This window comes from Haliaeetus leucocephalus, unplaced genomic scaffold (assembly GCF_000737465.1).
Source record: "Haliaeetus leucocephalus isolate CR32 unplaced genomic scaffold, Haliaeetus_leucocephalus-4.0 Scaffold897, whole genome shotgun sequence".
NCBI lineage: Eukaryota > Metazoa > Chordata > Aves > Accipitriformes > Accipitridae > Haliaeetus > Haliaeetus leucocephalus.
The window spans coordinates 4,728,112-4,739,886 of NW_010973333.1; the positions used below are offsets into that span (position 1 = coordinate 4,728,112).

Here is an 11,775-nt window from a genome sequence, read left to right on the forward strand (position 1 = left end):
ATTAACAGTTTGCATATTGTATCATTTTTGCATGCTGTGAAACCAATTAAATACATTGATTACTTGTAGCCTATGCATAGAGCTTCTCTTTAGAAAAAGTGATTCAATCACTGTTTTCAAATATTGTGAGAGAGATGAGCCAAGCTGTAAAATTTGGACAGGGACAGGACAATTATCTTCTGGGTTCAAGGCTATTTGCATCTGGATGACTAGCTCCTGTTCGCGTCTTCATTTGAACAATTATGCAGAGCATTTTTTGACCACGGCACCTGATTTCATAGGCTAAGGAAACCAATTTCCTCTCTTTCAGGCAGAAGTAACTTACTGAGATATTCGTGATGATCTCAGACTCTAATCTCTTTCTTGAGTATCGAGGCCCATGTGCCCTGCCTGCCCAAATGGGGGTGTGGAAGCACTCAGATTTGCTGTTAAGTCCGTATGCTTCTCCGTTCCCTTGCTAACCACCTAAAAGAAGAGTTTTGAATTGTCTAAAAAACAGGCATGCCGTAACCGCCGCTCTGAACTGCATCTTCTGCATATGCGGCACGCATTGCCTGAGATGTGTCCGAACCACTGTGGTCCCTCTGGCATGGATTTGGGTACCATATCCACATAAAGCTCATCTACACAAGGCGAAGGCGCTGTGCCAAGTTATCTGTCCCGGCTCCAGGTCTGGCTGTGCAAGTATGGGGAGGGCAGCATTTGCAAATCTTATTAGCAAATCCGTATTAGCAAATACAGAGCCTCTTGCTATGCCTCTGCTGTTACTAACATCCAAATTAATGTTAAACTGCTTCCCCAGTAGCAGAATCTTAGGGCGACAAATTCCACTCAGTGAGTTGCTACTAGAGCTGGACAAGTGACTCAGCCTGTCTCACGGATATTTTTCTTTAAATGTTGGGGATAAGTGTCCTTGTTTCATAGTATTCTAGCAACCAGGATGCTGGAAACAAAAGGTGGGGAAACGGGGAGGCTCTTAATTGCTTTCCCATCAGGCATATGCTTATTCCCCAGAATTACACGGAGGAAAAATTTTTGAAAGCCAGTCCTGATGGGTGTCAGGCTGGTAGCCGTCGTATTCTTTACACTGATTCTTCCATAGAGAAAATAACTACAGATGTGAATTAGCATGCTCCTACTTTATGAGTTTGGTTTAAGGGACTCACGTAGAGCTTTAGACTCTCTATTGATTTCCACAGACAGCTGAGAAGGTGTTGGCTGCTTCTAAGGCTGCTCTTGGTTGCTACATGGTTCCAAGTGCTCCTTGCCTTCATAGTTGCTACTACCTATTGCGCAGAGTAATGCACTACTTACAGACCTACTGTAAATAACATGTATTTTAAAGGCTCCAATAATTGTCCCTCAGATATATGTTGGCTCATTTCTACTTCAGACTAATATTAATTAAAGTAATTGTGAATTCTGCCTTGTGCGTACCTCCGAGCACAGTGTAGCTATAAAACGTATAGGCTTTGTCAGTTCCCTTTTTTTTTTCAGAACAGGTTTTAGTATGTATTGCTTGATATAGAAATTTTCAGTACGCTTTGAACACCGCATCATATACACACAATATATTTCAGGACATTAGTCCATGAGAGGACTCAGCATATTGGAAAGTCAGATACTGGGTTTTAATTTTCAGGTTGAATAGTTATTTAAAACAGTGAAAATTAAGGTTGGCTTTTTTATTTCTTAATCCTGTTTCTTCTTTTAGGGCTAGACAAATATTGATACACAACACATTTGCAGTTATTGATTTTCTTCATACTTTTATTGCATAGTTTTTATTTAATGTTCCACTTAAATTGATTTTTTTTTTAAACTTTTGTGGTTCCATTCAGTTATTGAAGCTTTTATCTAACCGCTTCATTTTATTTTAGTTACTATTCCTACTGCTGCTCGGTTGCTATGGAAAACATGAAAGATGGGTCTGTTCCTCTCCATTCCCCCTCACCCTGCAAGCCAAATTTTCTTTGCGGAAAAATCTGCATCTTCAATTCTTGGGTACATCGCAGGGAACAAGAACCAGACAAACAAGCACAGACACGCAGAGCGGAGTCGCACAAGCTGTGGCTCCTTCGCAGTCCTGGCTAAAAATCGCATGAGCAAACTCTTCCGAAAAGAATTCCCATTGACGTTATTCCTATACCTTAATATTACGTGTCGTAAGGACGGCAGGCTGCCGCAACGCTGGGAGTTTGCGCGCCCTTTCGCCGCCCCGACGGGTACCATTTTCCCTTCCTTCCCGAAGGGCACATCTCCATCGGACCCTACGGGCGCGATGGCTGGGTCTGCTCCTGCTAGATGACTTCGGCTGTTTTCCACCTTGGACCCACGGGGAAATTCAAACCCGTGGGTTGGGGCAAGGGGAAGCGGACTGGTGTCTGGCGTAGCCCTTTAAATGAATTGGGTTTGCAATATAGGTATGTTAATTAAAAGTAAGTTTGTTGGGATTTTTTTTTTCTCTTTTATCATTCCCAGGCTGAATTAATAGAATTTAAACAAAAGCAGGAAGAAGAAGCCAGGACAAGAGCACATCGAAATGAACAGAGGAGGTATGATGCCAAAATGCAGAACACACTCTAATTGAATTCCTCTCTGGAAAGGGTCTCAAAATTACAGGCATGCGTGCTTTAGAAAACAATTGCAATGAGGATTCCCTGACCTCGCCTCTGGTTTAGCTTTGCCTTCAAATGAGCTACTAATATCCATCATTACAATTGCTCCCTGTAATTCAGTATGACCCAGAGTGCCTTTTTCACTTCGTTTATCCTGTCAGCATAGGTTACAGCATAGGGTAGAAACTATTAGTAGTTTCATGGGTAACTACTAGTATAGTAGTTTCGGCTGGGAAACATTTTATTTATCTCTCTCTCTCTCTCTCTCTCTTTATTTTTGCTTTATTTTAGACTGGGCTACTTGTCCGTGCCACATTTTGTGGTTGACTGTCACTAAGTTAACAGGCAGAGCTAAACATGGGATTTGATATCGATAGAGATGGAAGCTGCAGTGCAGCTTGGCCTTCTGCTGCTGCATTGGTCGTGCCCCAGGCTGTGCCCCACTGCTGTGCCCTCTCTGTGCTCAGCGGTTCTAATCTTGCACTTCTGTCACTTAACTGACTTTCCATTATCTTGAAGCACAGCTTTATTCTCAACTTTGTCTTCTGCTGGTAAAAAGAAGCAACGCTTAGGCTCAAAAATAAAAACAGCAATTGTTTCTTCTTTATATCATTAGGGAAATATAAAAAAAATTACTTCTGTAGGCAACCACTCTCCATACTGTTTTCATTTCTTTTTTTTTCCTCTAGCAAAGATATTGAGATAATTACCCATAGAAGTTAATGAAGGATTTTCGATTCAGTCCATCTCATGTCCCTAGACAGAAATAATCCAGTATCTTGCATTTTACATCATTCTTACCAATAGCATTGTAAAACATTAAAACAACAGTCATGTCTAAGCATGTGTGTCAGTCCTAAGCGTTAATAGGCGGGGAAAAAGAAACAGTTTTCAGAAGGTTTGAAAATATTTAAAACAGATTGAGGAAAAGTGTGTTTGTATTTGTGCATGGTTTCCAGATTGATAGAGCAGTACAAGAAAATGCTAGAGTTGATTTCAGAGCTGGATGGTAGGGAGAGTTGTCAGCTACACAAATTGTCTCAATTAGCAACAAGATTAAGTGAGGGTTTTCTTTGGCATTAGCAAATCAGTACTTCTAGAAACTCTCCTTGTGTACTGAAAGCTGAAAGACTACCTAAGGTGGATTGTCAAAATAGCTACCCCCCCCCCGCCCCGGTAAGGTGGGTGGTGGTATGCAGGTCGTCTTTCTACGGAGAATTTTGGTGCATTTCTCACAGCAGCTGAGGTGTGCCTTTTAATCACAATGGACTGATCACAGGATAAGGATGCACCTAGTGAAGTGAAAATGAAATCCACCCTATCTCATGCCTGTCCATGGTTATGCAGCACAGGCTTGAAAAATGTAGGAAAATGGGTATTGAACTGAGAATGGGGAAAGCCACTCACAGAATGTTAAATTTCAAAAGTCTGTGAACTCCTCAGCTACCTTCAATCATCATTCATTTTTTGTTGTATTTTAAGAGTAAATAATGCTTTCCTGGACCGACTGCAGAACAAAACACAACCTAATAGCACCTACCAACCTGGTTATTCTGGGAGTCTGGACTACCTCAGTAACGACGCCTGGGTAAGTTTTTGGATACAGAACGTGAAAGCAATCAGATTGTTTAAAAGTTGACTTTTCCCCCAGATACTATGATGTGTCTGTGTGCGTTTAGCCTGCCTGACAGAACGTACAGTCCTGGCTGGCTGTCTACAATAGCTTTTAAGAAGAAATCCTGTCTTAAATATAAGCTGTTCAAATGGGAGGAGGGAGGAACAGCTGCTCTTGCAGCAGAACTCAGTGGCTTTGCATGCAAGGTACTTCCTTAAGTTCAGAAAAAAGGGTGTTGAAATCATAAGGGATTTTTTGAAAGCCTTTAAATGAAAGTTGTTTGGAAATGCTGTAAACATTTTAATATGATATTGAAATTGGAGGGGGAAAATCCCATGAAAGGTACAGCTGTTCATTTTTTACCTGTATAAAATTACAACAAAGACCCAACTGCATCCAATTTAAAATACATAATATTTGTAAGGATTCTTTGAAGAAAAGATATCCTGACTGTAGCCTATTAAACATCCAGTAATTTTTTCAGCTGTCCTAATGAGGCATTAATGTGACTGTTATTTAGAATTGCACTCTTCAGTGTAAAAAAAAAAAAAAAAAAAAGTAGTATTCCCATCATGGAAATTTCCATTAGGTTGAAATTCCATTGCTGAGAGCACCCTAGTGCAGAAATGGAAGATTTACAAAGACTGAGCAGCAAAAGGATGAGAGTCTAAGAGAATTTAGTGAGTGTGCCAGTGTAGAGAAAGATGTTTAGCTGATAAATCAGAAAAGCTTGAATGGGATTAGTTGGACTGTCTGGTGGGGATGTGTGTGTTGGCAGTATGGGTTCAAGCATCTACAAAGTCAAGGCATGATTAAGAAGCAGATATTCTTGCTGCTGGAGTTTTCTATATACTGGAAGCGGAAAAAAAGAGTCTTAATTACTACAAGCTTTGGGCAAGCCCTGGGCCATGGCAGAGGGCTCGGGAACCTTGGATTGAGGCCACCTTTGTCCATAGCAGGTCTCTTGATCTTGCTGAGACAAAGCAGGACCTGCCAGCTCAACATCCCATAAGGTCTGCGGGCAGCTGCTTGGAGGACCAGTTGGTTAGAGGCTTTACTGGGAAGGCCTGTATCACGTGCCAGGGAATCCAGGAGTTGTTGGAAGCCAAACTGCAAATGTCCAGGCTAGTGACAGAGTGTGACCAAGAGAGCGCTCTGTATGGCTGAATCTTCTCCTGAAGGATGGCGTGTCTGCAGATAGCAGAGGCTTCAGGTAGGACAGAGCCGACTGATACCCAGTAAGCAGCAAAAGATAAAGTCTGCTGGATGGGCCCTGGTTAACAAAGGCAGCAAGGGCAGAAATTATCATTTTTATTTCACTTTGTGTCCTTTGTCCCAATTTGTAAACTGTTTTCTGATAAAAGGAAATGCGTGACACAGCCGAGATCCCCAACATCTAAACTCGAGCATCTCCATCAGGGTGCCTGCTGTCACCACTGAAAACCTTTGCCATTGCCTGCAGAGGGAGCGGGGTTTTGCCTTTAGCCAGGTGCCCTAAATCCTCTTCCACAGGGCAGATGTTGGTTCCACCAAATAAGCGCTCTCAGCTCAGGCACAGTTTGAACAACAGACGACTCTGTGATATACACAGCCAATCTATGCTTTTTTAAAAATACATGTATTCAAAGAATGCATCAACACAAATGCAATAAAACCTTGTGTGTAGAAGTGATAAATTTCCTACTCTGATGTTTACTTAATGGCTCCCAAGGAGCCTGGCTTCTGGGTAATGCTAGATTATCCATTTTTTCCTTTATGCTATGATGTGAGATTTGAAGACTAAACAAAGCAGGGAAAGAATAAACTATGAGAGAATATGTCATCATGGAAAGGAATTAAAAATTAGTATTGGTAACAAGAGCAAGAAAGAAAAATCTCTCTCAAAAGATAGGCTGGAGGCTGCAACCTCAGTGTCTTGGATTATACCAAGATTCTTCTCCCTTCCCTTGGGATTTTAAGCAAAATGAACTGAACTCCAGGTGGGCCTCACAAGTCTGCAGTGTGACATTTTACATTACAAGGGAGCGAACTGAAACAGGTCAGACTATATCCTAAGATTAAAAGAAATTAAAAAGGTTCCCAAAGTTAAGACCTGCAGGTAATTTTTGAGCCTGCTCCGTCTGTGGCACTGAAGAGGAAATGTTCTCTTTCCTGCTTTTTTTTTTTCCATCTTGAACTCTTTAGAGTCACAACGGCTTCACACTGAACAGAAACTGAACATCACACCGTGTTGTCGATACACCTGCTGTATTTTTCACTATTATTTCTCTTAGCCTGGTTTCGTAAGGAGATGAAGTTTGTATGATCATGCTGTGTGTCTACATGTAATAAGGCGTTCAACCTGCTGGCCAGTCTTTAGCCAAATTTGCAAGGGAGTATCAGTCTCAACTAAGTTTCTGTGCGTTTCATGAAAAGCAATGGCTTTTGTGGGGAGAGACCCCCAAAAAGTGCCCCAGTCTGAGGGGTGATGGGAAGGACCTGGGCGCTCTCTGCGTTGTTCGGCTGCAGCTCTGCCCTGTTTTCCTGGGGGCTAGGGGATGCAAAAAGGGACATGGATATCACAGGGGACGTGGAGAGGAGGGGAGGAAGGTGAATTTATTGTGTGTGTCTGGAAAGGCAGGAGGAGAGCAGTTGCATTGCCCAGTTGTCCCCTAATTGGTAAGAAACCAGTTTTCATTAATTCACCTGCCCTCCAGACATCTTGTGTTTTATTAGGAATATTTATAAGCTGTTATTTCAAGAAGGATCTTCACGAAAGTAATCTTTTCTCCCTTTTTGGTTATAAATGCCAGGGTGCTGTCTGGGTGGTTGTGTGGTTTCTTTTTTTAACGGGAAGACAAATTAATGAATTTCCACTTTTGTCTGTGAGCTACTGCACCCTTGAGAGAGCATCGAGACTTGTCGTATGCTATCAAGAAAGTTTTGATGTCCTTTGTGCCGCCTTTGTCTCTAACATAAAGATAAACCTTTTAGGATAGGAGGGTAAAAAAAAATAACAGTTGTCATTTCGATATCAAAGTTTAATCAACAAGATTTAATCCTTACTCAGCTGTGACCTATGACTGAAACAGTATCTATTCACAGTAATGGCACAAATGATCAGTTTTACTTAAATGTTAAAACACTTCTATTTTTACAAAATAATAACTCTAAAACAGTTGCATGTTTTTATGTCGCTCCCTCATGAGATTTGCCCATGTTGAAGTACGGAGGGATTTGCAGAGGCCAAGTGCTAACGCATGGCAAGCCTGTAAGAGAGCCCTTGTTTATTTTTTGTGTTGAAATGGAGCACTGTCAAGGACCCTTTTGTCTATTCGATTGATGGGAAGAGGTGACGTGGTGAACATATCAAATTTATTTGTCTACTCTCCTTTAATGAAATACTAGTTGTCTTGTTGAAACTCTCTGAGCTATAGTAAACTCAGGATCTAGAAGGCAACATGACATATTACACCTTCCCATTTCGTGTCTCCATTACACCCGGAGTCATGCATAAGAATGAGAAATGCTCTCTCGGATGCTGACTCTGCTCTTTCAGTGGATGTGTAATTCTAAATGTTTGTTGTGGGAAGCAACTATGCCCTGAATACACAGGTGCAGTGTGACAGAAAACCCCATTCTTTTCCTTTCCCATATGCAGAACAGGAACTCGATGGATGCTGGATAAATCTGTTTTGAGGAAACATGATTTATGGATAAAACTATTTGAAATAAACATGGTTTGTGGGTTAGCACTTGGTTTAGTTCTTGTAGCATGATCCATGGCAATGTTTCTTTGGAGTCTCAACCAGCACTTGATTTATGCTATTTGCTACCAATTTGAGAGGGAGCATGTCATGAAGTTATGTTGCACAGCGAAGAAGAACCATAGCTCAAAGGTCCCTGAAGTTACAAGGCCAGCACGCATGCCACAGTTTTCCATACAGAATCAGCCTTTAATGCAGACTTCCATGAATTTTTAGATGGACAAAGCTGCACTGAAAATGCTGGTTTCCCAGCACAAAGAAAAAGCTTTTATTTAATGTGGGAATATTGAGATGAGAATATTTATACAAAAAGGTTCCAGAGTGCAATCCACAATGGTTACGTTTCTTTTAATGAGGAATATGGTTTGCTAACTTAGCTTTAACCTGGTTAGTCTACGTACAGTCTGAGTTGGAAAGATTATTAAATTTTTTCGTAAAACTGGTTCTTTTGGTCTTTGGGTTTGTTTTCTTTTCGTTGAGAGTAATGTGCTTGTCTTTCCTGGCAGAAGGATGGCAGAAAATAAATAAACTACTCAGCAGAAGTATCAGCATCAATATAGGAACCTCAGATGAGCAGGTGCAGGCAGGCTGTAGCTGAGTTTAATGACTTGCCTCTGACAAGGCAGTGAAACAGCATATGCAGATGTGTTCTGCCTGGCTTGACTTTGAGCTCAATCACTCTTTCCTTTGAAAATCTCATCCTGAAAGAGAATAGTGGGAGTCTGGGGAGGAGCAGAAGAAACTTTTCACTCTTTCAAATTGTGTGAGATCAAGAAAGGATTGAGGCATCTGAAGATATTGGAAACACATCTAGATTGATTTTTCCAGCAAAAACAAGATATGCTTATCTCCTGAGTTAATACACCCTGCTATTCATATTAAGTTCAAATTGAAGAAATATTTATTGCTGGAATTGGAATCTTGCAGAAGGGTTTACTTGTTATTTTAAGTGGAGTTTCAAAAGGCGAGAAAGGGCACCAAGTAATCACGAAAGTTCCACACAACTGGAAAACCAGAATTCCTTGCGTAAATATGTGATTGTACTGTACATTGTACTGTACTAATGCATTTTTTTTCTTGCATCCAGGAGTCACACTACTTGGAATAAAGGAGGAGAAAGGTAAGGGTAATGAATTTCTTCATTCTTTTCAGTACCAATGCTGGTGTTAATTTAGCTTCATATTTGACATCTCATCATGACAGCTTATGTGGTTTAATTCTCAAGCAATATGAGATTTATCTTAAAAAAAAAGCTTTCCAACTCTGTGTTTGGGGCCATGCAATGGCACATACCTGTTCTGAAACACCTTCTCATAAAGAAGTGCAGAACGTGTATTTCAAGTCAGAGGAGGTGCTGATGGAAGGGAAGGCATCTGCTGGGGGTGCCGTGAGATTTCCTGCTAAAACCTCAATACAGCCACATTCTCTGTGGCAGGGACTGTGAGTGGATAAACCTGGGCAGCTGAGGAACGTGGCTGGAAATGCAGGAGGCGACTCTGCAAACTTTCAGTGGTCTTAATTGAAAGAGGATGACTTTGTCGTGGGCCGTGTTCTTCCTGCTGTTTCCCATGAGCAAACAGGGAGACTATTCGTATCAGTGGTAAAACACCACGACTGAATCAGAGAAATCAGGCCCACTGTTTTCAAATGACCTTTTCATAAGGCTCACAGCACCGATGTTCTTTTCTGAAAGGGGTTCCCTACCCCAATATCCAGTTCCGATATAAAGATTTGTGCAGAGCCTTTCCTTCTAGGCTTGGAGACTTTTGAAGGAAGTTCACGTATTGACCCACATCATTCTTGCCTTAGGAGATGGCTTTGACATAACTTTTTTTTTTTTTGAGAGCTAGGATTTTATAAAGAGGAATTTTAAAAAATCAAATTTAAATAAGCCCCTTGCTTTCAACCCTTCTCCCACAAATGCAGATATTCTTCTGTGACTTTCTTCCTCATTTTCTGCTCCAACAGTTATTTTAGTATTTTTGCAGCAGGGTTGTATTCTGAAGATGGTATCTAAATAATATTGTTGGCCTCCCATGAGTCGTCTTTTCAGTTTTATGAGGAGTAAAATTGTTATTAAAAACTACCTCAAATTCACTAAAGAAATGACAACGAGTAGATAAAGGCAGCTCCCCACAGGGGAAGAAATGGCCATCTTTTGCAGCCCACAATACTATTAGGTTTTGCAAACTGTGGGCAGCTGCAGAAGTTCAACATATTGGATTCTTTGTCGGTTTTCACAATATCTACAATACCAATAATATATTTACATATGAACTGTACAAGAATTATGGATGGGTGTACTTTTGTACTTTTTTAAGCCATGTTTTACTGTTGTTTTGAAAACACATTTCAGCTTGCTACATTAATATATTGTTCAAAGAGTTATTAATATGTCTGCAGATAATTAGGACGTTTTGTGAATTAAATTTACAAAAAGATAGAAATCCCTTCATGAAGGCTTTACATAATTAAAAGCTAAAACCTGTCGGAAGAAAAGGGAGACTATTTTCCGGTGGACTTAATCCTAGGGAAGTTCACTTTGATTTTTGCTTTTGCTGCAAAAGATAATTTTTAATTCTGTTTTCTCCCTCTTGTTACAGGGTATTGGAAAAATATTCACTTTTATCTGGCCTAGGCCAAATGACCTTGTAAAAGCTCCAAGAAAGCGCTCTTTTATCATCGTGATTTTTTTTCTTACCCTGACTTCAGCTTCACACCCACTTCATGAGCAATCTGTGGAGACTGGTTTCTAGCTGTCATTATTCACGCATATTTGAAGCAGCTGATTATGAAAGTCCTATTTAATTTTTAATAAGAGAATGTGTCACTTTTTTTTTTTCATAAATTGTTTTGCCTCTTGCAGAATGTAATTATCCCAGTCTTTGGGATCTCAGAAAAAGAAGACATTAGCGGCTGCAGAAGCTGCAGTAATATCTGTGTTTACTTGCTGTTCTATACCAAGTCAAAAACATCTCAGGGACTTGAACTAAAGAAGCAGGTAGAGGCTTTTCTTTTGGGATGGGAAGGAGAAGCATTGCTGTTTTGGGGTATTTGTTTTGTTTTATTTTGGTGGGGATTTTGTGGAATTGTTTTACTATTGTATTCAACAGCAGACACTCAAGAAGAAACAGATGTGTGTATTGTAGACAGGATATTTTAAATATGGTTTTAGACACATACAACACATGAAAGAAATAAAAAACTTGAAATAACACTGAAATTTATTCAATCTTTCCTACATCTTTTGTGATATGATATACCAGTTTTTCACTTTGCCTGTTCCACCTTGGTAATTTCTGTTACATGAGCAGGGAAAACTACTGCAAGGTTAGCTTTAGTTTCTTGTTTTTCCTTGTCCCTTTAGTCTATTGGAATTTAATTTTTATCTCCCTGTTTCTGCAGATGACAACATTTTAATGCTTTCCAAAAGTCAGATGCATGACCAAGTTATTTCTAATAGAAAAGAAGGGTCCACAGTACATGGTAGATAAACCATGCAGACAAGAAAAAGTACCTGCGGCATTTACAAGTACATCTTAGGCAAAGTTAAAGGCTTCCTGAGCAGTTTTTTTTCAGTGTGCATGTATGCCACGGTATTTTTCCATGACCCTTGCCACATGGAAACTTCATAATGGATCACCTGAAGTTTTCCTTTGAACTATGAATGTTGCTACTTTCCCCTCTGGGACTCTCTGCAGTTGCCCTTGGCTCTCTTTGCCTCAAAGAATTACTCAAATCTCTCATACTACTAGCTAGCTGATGTTAATAGGAAATGCCTGAGACCTTGGTAATG

The 11,775-nt window shown here is 40.3% G+C and overlaps 1 protein-coding gene across 3 annotated transcripts in view; it reads left to right on the plus strand.

The window, feature by feature from the left end:
• EPSTI1 (epithelial stromal interaction 1 (breast)) overlaps positions 1-11,102 on the plus strand; it is a 48,359-nt gene extending 37,257 nt beyond the window's left edge. For all 3 annotated transcript variants that reach the window (XM_010583423.1, XM_010583424.1, XM_010583425.1), the window contains 4 exons: positions 2,482-2,555; positions 4,101-4,206; positions 9,067-9,099; positions 10,583-11,102. In XM_010583423.1, the coding sequence (XP_010581725.1) occupies positions 2,482-2,555; positions 4,101-4,206; positions 9,067-9,087 (201 nt within the window). In that variant the 3' untranslated portion in view covers positions 9,088-9,099; positions 10,583-11,102. The remainder of the gene's footprint in view (positions 1-2,481; positions 2,556-4,100; positions 4,207-9,066; positions 9,100-10,582) is intronic.
• Positions 11,103-11,775: the final 673 nt, after the last annotated feature.